General features: G+C 46.5%; 2 protein-coding genes across 14 annotated transcripts in view; one reads left to right on the top strand and one right to left on the bottom strand.

Annotated features, from left to right (window-relative positions):
- Gmpr (guanosine monophosphate reductase) overlaps positions 1 to 1,804 on the top strand; it is a 44,340-nt gene extending 42,536 nt beyond the window's left edge. For both annotated transcript variants that reach the window (XM_045136601.1, XM_004667938.2), the window contains one exon: positions 1,295 to 1,804. In XM_045136601.1, coding sequence (XP_044992536.1) covers positions 1,295 to 1,475 — 181 coding nt within the window. In that variant the 3' untranslated portion in view covers positions 1,476 to 1,804. The remainder of the gene's footprint in view (positions 1 to 1,294) is intronic.
- Positions 1,805 to 10,157: 8,353 nt separating this feature from the next.
- Atxn1 (ataxin 1) overlaps positions 10,158 to 13,019 on the bottom strand; it is a 467,297-nt gene continuing 464,435 nt past the window's right edge. For all 12 annotated transcript variants that reach the window (XM_045136591.1, XM_045136590.1, XM_045136597.1 and 9 more), the window contains one exon: positions 10,158 to 12,798. In XM_045136591.1, the coding sequence (XP_044992526.1) occupies positions 12,268 to 12,798 (531 nt within the window). In that variant the 3' untranslated portion in view covers positions 10,158 to 12,267. The remainder of the gene's footprint in view (positions 12,799 to 13,019) is intronic.

Genomic DNA, 13,019 nt, shown 5'->3' with positions numbered 1-13,019 from the left:
GTGGTGGCTTGTGAGAGCGCAGGGAAGTGACCTGGTGGATGGGGTCCCAACAAAGGGCATCCTGGAGAGACAGACTACGGTGTGAAGTCACTGCATCTTGCTGACTAAACTTCCCACATTCCCTATGTGGCCCTGAATTGTCCATTGTCCCCTTCAAGACATGGCATCCATAGAGCTGATGCCAGTTTTCTCTTGGTACAGCAACATGAGTGGAGGGGCCACAGCAAGAGGTGGAACTTGGGGACACTGGGGAGGCTTTGGGCCCTTGGTCACTTGGAGGTTGGTGGGGTAGAGCGGAGGTATGTTACTGAAGAGAAAGTTGCAGCAGAGACCGTGAGGGTCTCCAGCTCCATTTGAGTGTTGCCTGAGTAAGATTTCTCTTTTCCTGGTAGCCTGGTTGGTGTAAGGAATACTTTTACCTGTGTTGCTGGCACAGTTAAGCCACAGACTTGTTAGAGATGGGGGCGTGGGTCAGAGGGTGCTTGAGCACTGCAAAAAGAGTTACAGCAGAGAATAATTCTAGCCTGGTCCTTAAAGCAAAACAAGTTAGATTAAAAATAAATCCTTGGGGGCTGGAGAGATGGCTTAGCGGTTAAGCGCTTGCCTGTGAAGCCTAAGGACCCCAGTTCGAGGCTCGGTTCCCCAGGTCCCACGTTAGCCAGATGCACAAGGGGGAGCACGCGTCTGGAGTTCGTTTGCAGAGGCTGGAAGCCCTGGCACGCCCATTCTCTCTCTCTCCCTCTATCTGTCTTTCTCTCTGTGTCTGTCGCTCTCAAATAAATAAATAAAAAATTTTAAGAAAATAAATCCTTGGGGGCTGAAGAGATGGCTTAGCAGTTAAGCGCTTGCCTGTGAAGCCTAAGGACCCTGGTTCAAGGCTCAATTCCCCAGGACCCACGTAAGCCAGATGCACAAGGGGGCGCATGTGTCTGGAGTTCGTCTGCAGTGGCTGGAAGTCCTAGCATGCCCATTCTCTCTCTATATATATATCTGCCTCTTTCACTCTCAAATAAATAAATACAAATAAACAAAAAATAAACAAATAAATCCTTGGGCTGGAGAGATGGCTCAGCAGTTAAGGCCTAATGACTTGTGTTCAGTTCCCTAGTACCCATAGAAAGCCAGATGCACAAAGAGGTGCAAGCATCTAGAGTTCGTTTGCATCAGCTGGAGGTCCTGGCACGTCCATTCTCATTCTCATTCTCTCTCTCACCCCCACTCTCTCTCTCTGCTTGCAAATAACTAAATAAAAATATTTAAAAAAAATTTTTTGTGTGTGTTTTCCCCCTCTCAGAGCCTCTGAGGGAAAGACTGTGGAAGTACCTTACAAAGGGGATGTAGAAAACACGATTCTTGATATCCTTGGAGGACTGAGATCTACCTGTACCTATGTGGGGGCTGCCAAGCTCAAAGAGCTCAGCAGGAGGGCGACGTTCATCCGGGTGACCCAGCAGCACAACACGGTGTTCGGTTAGCATCGAGAGGCAGTCCTGGCTGAGCCGAAGTCTCCTCACACCACGCTTCTTCCGCCCCTCCTGGTCTGTCCCAGCAGGCTGCCTGCTCTGCACGGCGGAGCACTGCTGCCACTGCTGCTGCCGCCGCCGCCGCCACCGAGTCCTTCTGTCCTGCCCCTGGAGGCTGTGAGGCTCAGCCTTGTGTCCACATGAGGCTCAGAAGCAGGACACTGATGGGGCCAGTGGTCAGCGCCCAGAACTCATCACCCCATTGTTCAACCCTCGCACCCCGTCCTGGGATTTTAGGGATGGTGGGTTCAGTTTTAATATAATGCTGTGATCTTGATGGAGTGCTGGAGTTTGCGTGTGCAGTTGCATAGGGTCACCAGAGAGTTTTCTGTCAGGTTCCCAGCCAGGTGAGTGACGTTCAGCTGCTAGTACATCAGGCCCTAGCTGGGGAGGGGTGGGGCGTGAGGCTGAGCTGGAGTCCAAGCCACTGGCACCCCCTCATCTGTTGCTACCAGCTTTGAAGCTGGAAAAGAACAAAAGCAATGACATGATCAAATGAATATGAAGAGCTGTATCCCAGTCGAAGCTCCTATGGCTGTGGTCTCCCCAGAGCTTCTGAGAACAAGCCCTCCTCCCCTGCCCGCTGGGAGCTGCTTCCAGTTAGGAAGCTGGCCTGTGCTGGGGTTTGGTGGTGTCTTGTTTTTGTTTTTTGGTTTTTTTTCCCCCTCCATTCCTTTTCCTTCCTGATCTGACCATAGCTGGTCAGGATGGCCTCTCTCAAACAGGTTGTGTCACTTTGAAGTCTCACAGGTGACTGTGGGAAAGGGGCCCCAGGGGGAGTCCTGTGAAAGCCAGCGGATGCTTTGTCCAGTGCCACCTGCAGGGCTCAGTGCCAAGCTCAGCCATGTCCTTACTGTGGCACTTTGCACTTCCCGGGAAGGACTCACATGGTTCTGCTGTAGGAGAGCCATTCACTAGCAAGTGATCATGGCATGGTCTTGGTGGCTGTCCCTCTTCAGGAAGGGGCCTGAAGTTTGTGCAGGTCAGGATGTTTTGCCTCAGGGTGCCTGCAAGCAGGCACACAAGCTTGCTTTGCAAAGACTCGGATCACATGGTCTTGCTGAGGAAGGATAAATGAACTATCTGGTATCCACAATGGTTGACACCGTAAGAAAAAGCTACCCACTCACCCCAAGGGAGAAACACCCATGTCTAACCTGGTATTTTAAGAATACATTTAAAGATCTGGCAGTTTTTACTCAGATCCAGTACATAAACTCCCCACCCACCCAAGTCCATGCAGATGGCTCTTGTGCCTGTAGAATTCTCAATGGCAATACTTTGGAGTTGCTTTTCTCCTATGTGACAAAATACCTGACAAGAAGCCATTTAAAGGAGGAAGGAGCTGTTCTGCTTCATGGTTTAGGGAATACTGTCCACTGTGGTGGGGGACATGTGGTGGTCAAAGCAGCTGACGGCTCTGGCCGTGGAAATGTGAGGCTGCCTGCTCACATCTCTGCAGACCAGGAAGCAGAGATGAATACTGATGCTCATCTGGCTTTCTGCCTTTGCCCTCATTCATTCTCAGTCCCCAGCCCATGGGATGGTGCTAGTCATGTTTGGTGGGGGGGCGGAGGGCGGAGGGGCGATCTTCTCAATTAAACCTCTCTGGAAAAACTCTCACAGACTTGCCTAGAGCTGTGTCTCCTAGCTGATTCTAAATCCAGTCAGCCTGAAGACTGACCTTTCTGAGAGTGAAGGGTATGGTATATGACAGAACAAAACTTGGGGGCCTCACCTCCTCTTTGTAGCCTCTCCTGGTGGCCCTGTGGAATGTTTTATACTTAAGTCCTAAAGTGTGTTTTATGAGCCTAACAAAGTGAGGGAGATGCAGGTTAACTCTTACATCCATTACGAGAACGTCTTTCCTTCACACCCATGCTGTTGTGCACCCTCCCGTTGCTGTGGCAGACATCCCTGTGTTTTCTCTGTGTCCACCTGCATGGCCCAGGAGGATGATAGCCTTCTACTCACACTGGCCCCCTTAGGGCAGTCCTCATGGTGACACATGCTTTGGACCTTGTAGACTAATTCCTTGTCTTCGTAGCCAAAGGAAGGTCCCTTGTGATCCACTTTCAGAGGTGAAGGCCACAGGAGTGCAAAGCCCCAAACACGAGAACCATCTTGAAGCAAGTTCATTCCTGCCTCTGACAGGGCTGGGCCCAGGGACCACATGCATGAGCACTCCCAAGCCCAGACTATGACCAGAGAAGTCCTGTAGCCTTGCTCCACTCACTGGACGGCCTGTGCTGGATTGGAGGGCCTGAGAGCTTACACTGTGCGACATTCACCTTAGCTGGAGAGATGCTTCCGATGGCTCCAGGGCCTGCTCAGTGTAGCACAAGAAACTGTATGTTTGCCCTACTCAAACTTAACCCTTCGAGGCGGCCTAGACGTTAGACTTCAGATGTGTGAAATCCATTAGCACCTGATCAAAAGAGGGCGAGTAGATTCACGTGATCTTGGCAGGCTCTCCCTGCACACACCAGCATGTTTACCTGGATGTCTGGTCCCAACTTTGTCCCAGTTACTGCCTTGGTGCTCAGTTTTCCACACACCAGTGCAATGTGGAGGACTTCAACTCTGGAGTTGAGGTGTCGCTATGTAGCTTAGGTTGACTTTGAACTCAGCTTCCCATATACTGGGATCATAGATGTGAGCTGCCACACCTGGAAGGACCTCAACCAAGGAAGGAAGAGTCCTAGCTGGATGCACCCCAGAATGCCCCACCAAGGAGATGCAGGAAAGAGCTCCCTTTCTTTCTTGGCACAACCGAGAACTCTGGAATACCAATGTCTCTGTATAAGCTCACAGTTAGACTGGAAGAGCTCCATAGCTATATAGGGCAATGGGGACAGGGCATGCCTGGAAGGTGCCCATCTCTGGAGAGTGACTGTAGGAAGTTGCTCAGCCATATCTTTCCAAGGCTGATCCCAGTGCACACCTGTGCACAGGACTTTGAGACAAACATGAAGGTAACTCCTGGTGCCAGGGGACCCCGGCTCATGACTTTGTAACAAACATGAACTGTATCTCCAGACCACTCACCTGTTTAGAGCAAAACTGAACTGAATGTACTGATTATACCACAAGGGTCCATGAAGCTGCCAAATGTTTGAAAGGAACCTCGAGCTGAGGAGATGTCTTGGTGGGTAAAGGCTTACCATGCAAGCATGAGGACCTGAGCTTGGATCCTGTTCAAAAGCCCTGTAAACACTGAGCGTGGTGGTGTGCTCCTGTCCGCACGTGCTGGGGAAGCAGAGACAAGGAATCCTCACACCCTAGGACTCACTGCTAGCTAGACTAGCCAGTGCGGTGAGCTCTAGGTCAGTGATGCCCTGTCTCAAAGACATGGACAGTGAGTGAGGAAGGAACCTGATGTCCACCTCTGGCGCTTGCATATACACACACATGCATGCCTGTGCATTAACACACATAAACACACAGATACATGCACATACCACACATGCCCCCCAAATAAAACCTCACGGATATCCAGTGGACTGGAGATGCTAATTAGGGAAGCCCTGCTTCCCATCAGTCACGACCCACCACCAGCCTCCCCTGGGCAAAATGAGGCAATCAGTGGAGAGCAGACAAAAACATGGCACTATTTCCACAGCCTCTTCATTCCCTGAGCATCTGACAAAAGGGCAAGACTCACATTTGCAATTGGCACTGTTATTTTATTAGTACGAGTATACTGAAACAATAAACTTGTACTGGTATACAGACAATTTATTTTAAAACAATTTTGTTCAAATTTTGAATCAAACATTGTTTTATTATAATAATGAAATAATTTCTACCTAGAAAACCTGCAAGCACCATCAAAGAAAGGGACCATAAAATTCAATAAACAGACTCGAGTGTATCCTACAAATAGACACACCACGATTAGAAAATAGAATAGGAATTCTTCCATTTTTTTAATATTTGTTTTAAAAAAGCTAGTGCAAGTACAATATTTTACACTGGAATTACAGAGAGTATGCACGCATATGGAAAAAAAGTTCTCCTGTCACAATAAAAGCTCTTAACTATGTATGCACTTAAGTTTTTTTTTTTTTTTTCTTTTCAATAAGGTGCAAAACATCATTTCTTCCCTAGTTCTCCACATTGGTAGTACCCTCAAGCCCAAGTTTTGGTATATTTTCCCTTGGCCTGTGGGAGGTGCACAATTGGAAAACTGATGTCAAAACCTCCAATGGTACAGATCTCAGGTGCTCTGGGGCCAGGACTCCATGGGTTAGAGAGGAGCACTGTCTTGTCCGAAGGCCACCATAAGTAGACAAGACTCTTACTGAAACCTTGTGGTCGACACTGCCTGGGATTACATTTGAGCACTGAAGGCAGGGAGGAAGAACCCGGCCAAGGGGGCAGTATTCACAGAACCAGATGTGCAGGTGTCAAGTTCAAGATTCACTGACTAAACAGGTCACCCTACTCCCGGACCAGCGACTAACTGAAGAGTAGGTGGTCCAGGTAAGAACCAGAGAAAACCTGTGCACCCACCTTCTTGGTAACTGTTCAAGCCAGTGTCACCTCGGCTTGGTAGTCCAGAGAACAGAATGTCATCTTAGAAAGGGTTACTGTAAACAGCGCTTCCCATGCAGGCCTTTGGATTGGCCTTGGAAAAGGAGACAGGCTCATCGGCCATCCATACAGCAAACAAACTAGAGGGAACAAAAATGTGGGTGAGTGAAGTCTCCAGGGGATCTGCAGTGGAAGACTTGAGTCTTTTCAGATAAGTAATGTTATGGAAATTCTTAGAGACTTATTGTAGAAACACTACCTGTTGGCCAAATGCACTTGATTTTAATACATGTGAGCCATCTGTGTGGGAGTCGTGAGGATGTGAAAAACTGAAGCCACTGTTCCCTCCCGCCTGTGTACAAGTGGTTGTTAGCTTCCAGGACAACTGCACTGAGTCATGAGGGACAAGATTCTGAATTTAAGAATTGCAGGTGAGAGAGCGGTCAGGTGGCAGTGTCCAGCCTGACTGATGGTTGGGAGTAAAACTCTTCTGAGAATTGTTTCCCATTTCATTCTGTCCTCTATTAGAGAAAAATCAAATCTAAAGCAAAACGAGGCATTCAAATAGAAATTTTTTTGTTACCCCCCCATTTAAATGAGGTGTGGGAGGCCGAAAGAAGGCTAGACATTTTTTTTTTTTTTTTTTTTTTTGTCCCCTTGAGTCCTGTCTTCCTGGCAGCGAGGATCCCTTTTAGATACACTTCATGTTCGGGATTATATTCTTTGGGTTTATAGGAACAGGAAGTGCTGAAAATGTCAAACATCTCTGAAGAAAAATAAGTCACAATGGCTTGAGAGTTTGGATTAAGAAGGGAGCTTAGTACTTTCAGTCAAGGAATGGACAGTATTCTCAAACGGCGGGATCAGAGTTCCCTCCCCCCACAAGAGGCTGTATGCAACAAAAACAGAACAGTAAGCATAGGTTTAGTTTAAGAGCCTTTTACGTAGTAATTCTTCCAGGCCATAGCCATACAAATTTGATCATCTAGACATGACAAATTTCTATATACAGGAAAAAAAAAAACATGTAACTTTCAACTCTTCTCTTTTTTGTTTTTACAAACAAAGTATGAAACTTGTGGTCTCAACAGACCCAACTCTTTCGAACACTGAATGAATCATTTCGACATTCATTTTTTCTTTTGTGCAATTTTTAAAACATTTGTACACCTCAAAGTGAGTGCTTCCAAAATTAGTTTTTCTTCAGCTTCTCAAATTAGGTGTACATTAAAGAAAAAAAAAAATCCCACAAGGTATAGTGCTACAAGAAAAGATCCTATTAGTAAGGTAACATTTGAAGCGAGGTCATCTATGTAAAAGAAATCTCAGCTCCAGAGTAGAGATGTGCAAATTGTTTGGAGTTTCCCTAGCAACAGAAACACAACACTGTCCGTGGAAAAGAGAGGAAACCAGCCCAACACATCGTCATATGCATGTGCTTTATAAAAAAGTATATTCTCTGTATATTTATTACTTGATTTGTCCTTAAATTCTCTATTTCAGAAGTTCAGGGTTAAAAACACAGATATGGAAGCAAAGACCTCCAACGCTACTTTAATTCTTTCATTTTTTGTTTACCACCCAAGAAACTGTATCAGGCCACAGCAACTGGCGGCCCTGTTTTCCCCTGGGGTCATCGAGGGTGACTAGGAAATTGGAAGTACAGAGGGTTTCAGGAGAGAACAGACCAGTTTGTTGAGCTGCTTGTGGCTCAGGAAACAGTTGCCATGCCAACCAACTGAGCTCAAAAAGCCTGGTTTTCTATCCCAAGAGTTCTGCCTCCTCACCCATGTCTGAAATAGCATGGCATTAGTGTCTTCAAAAGCATCTACAAAATAGGTTTCCTTAGTAGTCACAGATGTTAAAGGGTATTGTCAATTGTTTCCTTAAAAGAAAAAAAAAAAAAACAAGAATTCAAAGCTACAACAAAAATAAATTTTGGCAACATATTTCAGTAAAGATCAAACTATATGCAAAGAGTGGATTTTCAGATCACTAGGAGCTACTGTTCATCTTGAACATGAACCTGTATATTGCAAACTGGGTAGTAGCTAAGGAGTAATCCACACGATGCCGGGAATCCAAACATTCCTTGGAATTGTACAACCCTACTCCAGAGCAGTCGAAAGTGCTGCTGCTGAACACGCCCGTGTTTCACACACACACACCAGCCGTCCCTGAGTAAGAGGTGTGAGAGTTTCCGCAGTAGGGGAGAAGGAAGGGTGTTGCCGCTTCCTGGTTGGGGGTGAGGGTGGGGGAGGGAGGTCAACAAGCTCACCTAACAGAAACCATACAGGGTCGAGATTCAGAGATAAGTAGATTCTACCATCACCACCACAAAAATCATATCACCATCCCAAAGCAAACTGAGTGAGTTGGGGAAAACCAAAACAGGAACATAGAAAATGATCGTGAAAGTCCAAATGAAAATATGTGATTTGGATTTCCACTTGTAAAAGATTTGAGGTAAGTGGCATCCATGTTCTTCCCCCAGTCCCACTGTCCCCAAGGTCGCCCAGACAAACTGAAATAATCCTTAAACATTCTAAGGAACAGTCATTTTCTATATTAAGAAATCCCTATAAAGAGAGGTTCTTGTTTGTTGGTTACTTGTTAATAATATTATTATGTTTTTCTTTTTCGCCCTGACTAATTTCTTGGTGATTATGTTCTGTGTTGTAAACGCAAAAGGCCTGCTGTTATCTGTTTAAAAAATGGAAAACACTACAGAGAACGAAAGACGGCTGTTGGGAAATATTGCAGAGACCTCATAGAGGCACACGCACGGCTCATCCTTGGACGCTGAGCGGCACCGAAGATTTCCTCACCCTGCCGTCAGCACACTGGCTACACGCAGCGGTGACAACAGCTGCTCCAGGAGCTCATCGATGTCTGAAAGCAGGAGGAGGAGGAGGAGGCTGCCGCCCTCTGAGTGTTCTTCCTGTTTCAAGGGAAAGCTGCCACAGGGAGTGGTGACCACAGTTGGCAAGTAGTCCCCTCCAAAGCCACTGGCTGGCATGCCCAGAACACACGGAAGAGCTTGTCTATGCTCAGAGGCAGGGTTCAAAGTCTCAAGGACACAGACCCCACAGAGGAGCCTTCCCATCTGCAGAGAAGATTGGAAAGTGGGTTGGCTCAAGTTTCCATTGCTCCTGAGTGTGTCTTAGAAACCAGTCTGTCTTCTTTGATGCATTCCACATTCACTGTTTCCTGGGGTGATGGGCCCTTGCAGCGCTCCCCCCAAGTCTCCTCTGCTGGGCTCCCTCTGTATCATGGTGAGAGACACATGGGCTTCTGGTGGCTTCCTGCTTCAGCACTCAGCATCCCCAACAGGAGAAAGACAAGAAGGCCTGCCCCTCCTGGCTCCTTCCCCCAGCATGGGGCAGGAGCTCAACCCGCCAAACAAGGAAGAAGCTTTCACGATAGCGCACATCATTGGCACAGATAATATTACACATGTGGAAAAAAGCCAGAGAATGAGATGGGACACATGTTTCAAAAGAACCAATGATTTTATAATCCTATACCTGAAATAGAACCACAAAATCTATGATGATATTTCTATTGCTCAGAACCGTGTGTGTTCGTTCACCCATGTTAGTGTTGGGTTAGTGGATACAGTCAGTTCGATCCTCGAAGTAAGCTAGAAGAAGGTGGTTTGTGTGTGTGTGTGTGTGCATGTGCGCACGCACGCACGTGTGTGTGTGTGTGTGTGTGTGTGTGTGTGTATGTGTGTGTGTTTACTGAGTCCACGCGAGCTGTTGTGAATAGTGGTACGAATGAGAGCGACATCCCCATGGCAGCCCTGTATTTCTCTTACCATCAAAGGTTAAAAAGAAAAAAAGGAAAACAGAAACCTAAGAATTGAAAGTGCCCTGAGCAGAATATATGGAAGATTAAGCAAGTTCTCTGAACACAAATATTAATAAAACACAGCACTAACTAAGTAAGCAAGAATGGTTCCCCCAGCTCCGATAGCATGTTGAGAGGGTCATGAAATTCAAAGACAGCCAATAAGTGAGTCCAGCTATTGTGAATGTATTCAAAGGTTTTTGGTACACCCCAGAAAATGGTATGTAAAGATCACCAGTCCCGGTGAGAGGTAAATGTGAATGAATGCTAGGAAGTCGACATATGGGCTGATGTTAGGAGGGTTTTTTTTTTTCCGTTTGTGAAATGGAAGCAGTGCTCTTTTCAGTGGTAAAAGAAAAATTAAATAACTGTTATTAAGTTAGTTCTAGCCATCCAAGTAAGAATATTGAAAACTTCTCCCTATTTATAAAACGTCTTTTTAAAAGCACTTTTAAGATACACTCAAAACCCATTAATGATATTTCGGATCTCTGGGAATGAAAAGTTTAAACCTTATGAAATACCGTTTCTGGGTTTGTACCAAACATTAAATTTTGATTTGATTTCAAATAGAAAAAAAAAATCATTCTAAAAATAACATCATTAACAATATTTTTTTCCAAAAAAATCTTGCTTACATATATAAATGTCTTTATGGAAAAACTCTCAATGAATCTGAAGAAAATTCTCAGAGTTGTCCTGCTAAGACCTGGCTTTTCATGGACAGATGTGGCAGAAAGACCAAAATGAATTCTGAAAGGAACAGAACCTTCTAAGAATGGCCTAGGGTTTAGGCAGGTTAGAAAGTAAATTTTGCTACATTTATTTATGCTCGTTCAATCCCCCAAACCTTTCCCACAATGTTCTCGGATAAAAACTGCAGGAATATCACACAAATTATAAACTCAAGATGTGCAAACTGCAAGGTTCTTTAAAAGTTCATCTTATAAACACTGGACAAAAATGAGTCTCTTTTCCTCCACGACTTTTCTCTCAGTCTCTCTGCCAACTCTGCAGATGTCTTTAACTCTTTTCTCCAACATCAAAGTGACAAGTGCCTCCTGTCAGGTAGTACTGGTGGTCATTTATTGTCACATACTGTTCATAATTCACATTCATCCCTTTAAACCTCAGTGAAACTGTTAATAGCTGGCTCGCCAGCAACTCTGCAGAGCTGAAATGTAGTTACAGTGTTGAGAAAAAAAAATCGAAAGCAACTTAGTTCTTTAAAAATTTTCTTCCCACAGAGTTTAAACTGAGATACAGTACTAGTTGAATGACGGACCAAGACGCTTGGTCATGAAGTGTGGAAAGCATCTCAAGTGCTCATGGACAGTAATGGATGTGTATCATCAAAATCTAATTCCCCACGTCACATTGGAATCTGAAAATCAAAATGTGGCACCCAAATTGTCCATGGTCATGAACTAGAAACAGTACTAGAGCTCAAAGACAAAGCCGCTGCCCCCGCAGCTCGGAGAGCTTCCGCTGCTCTCACGGGAAAGCTGCTACCCTTTCCGCTCGGGAGCTACTGGGTGAATGCAGCGACCTGATTGGTTTTCCTAACAATGCACAGGAGCCAGCGTGGGGGGTTCTCTCTGCCCCCCAGCCCCACTGCCATCGATCCGGCCAGGAGTGACGTGAACGGGACTTCCCTGCACACCATGACATCTGGCGACATCACTAGACTAGTAAAGCAGAAATGAGATCCCACACGTGGCAGTTGCTCTTAAAAAAAAAAAATCTCAGTGCAGTCAGGCCCCATAGGGGGAAATATATATATTTATATATCTATATGATTAAAAGTTGCTTTTTATTGTAAAATATGTTGGAGATAAAAATGTTCTTTGAAACAGCTTTCTATCTGCCATCTGACACTTCCCTATAATGCCTTGAAGTTGGGTTCCCGATGGTATTTGCACGTGGGAAACCCAGGACCCCAATCCCGAGAGTGAGACAGCAAGGCAGAGGGAGGCAAAGAAACAGAGACCCTCACTCGCCACCATGGCACCTTTACACCACTTCGGGTCCTTCCCACTGAACCTGCACTTGAAAGCAGTGGGAATCGACCCTTCGGGTGTCTCTGCACTGCTGGGGAAGGCAGGTGCTGGGGCTGCGGTTCACGACCACCCAGGACGCCTGGACCCCCTCCACCTGCCCGCTCTCCAGCAGACACTGGCAGACAATGCATGTGCACCGGTCTCCTGCAACACGCCTGTGTACTTCTAATGACAAGGTTAGAACAGAAACCTAAAGTAAGAGGATAACATGTAAATACTGTGTTATTTAGCCTACAGTACAGTAATCTGGATACGGATGGGAAAGGCGGGTCAGGCCTCCGCTGCCCACACGGTCTCTACTTGCCCACGTTAGACCGGCCTTCGATGCAGATTTTGACCTCCTGAGGAATGAGAGAAGGCTTGGGAAGAGTCAAAGGTGGCTCATCCTCCGACTTCTCCAGTTTGCGGGACTCCGGCGCTGACCACCTCCTCTTCCTTGTGGCCGTGGGCTTGCTGGGTTCTGTTTTGGTGAGGAAGGGCGCTGCAGGCAATCCTATTTTTTCTGGAAACTTCAGTTCTCCATTCTCAGAGAGCACCTGGGTGCCTCCCTGGTTGATGCCGTTTTCCTGCTCGGCATACCTGTGTCTGCTGCCCGCCAAGCCATCGGCCTTTGGGTGCTGCAGCAGGACGCTGGCGGGGCCCACCGGCTCACCCTTTTTCACAGAGCCATTTTTCAGGCTCTTGAGGGTGAGCGAGATGCAGACGTCCCCAACAGAGAGTTTGGAGCATGGCAGATCAAAGAGCTGGCTGGTTCTCTCCGGACAGCAGGATGACCAGCCCTGTCCAAACACAAAAAAAGGGTACTCTACCAAGACTTCAACGCTGACCTGTGGAAACAGAGGCAGAGAGAAGAAAAGAAAGAAATGTGTGAAAACAATTCGTGTGTGCTTTATTATACATGAAAGTATTTTGCTGAACATTCACCCTACAGAGAATCTCCCATAGAACAACCCACGGGGGCTGGGGAGATGGCTCAGCAGTTAAAGGCGCTCACCTGCAAAGGCAGCTGGCCCGCGTTCAACTCTCCAGGACCCATGTAAGCTTCATG

Source organism: Jaculus jaculus, chromosome 17, assembly GCF_020740685.1.
Source record: "Jaculus jaculus isolate mJacJac1 chromosome 17, mJacJac1.mat.Y.cur, whole genome shotgun sequence".
In the NCBI taxonomy this organism is placed as follows: domain Eukaryota; kingdom Metazoa; phylum Chordata; class Mammalia; order Rodentia; family Dipodidae; genus Jaculus; species Jaculus jaculus.
Note: the sequence above shows the minus strand (reverse complement) of the source record. Positions and strands in the feature narration are given on the sequence as shown.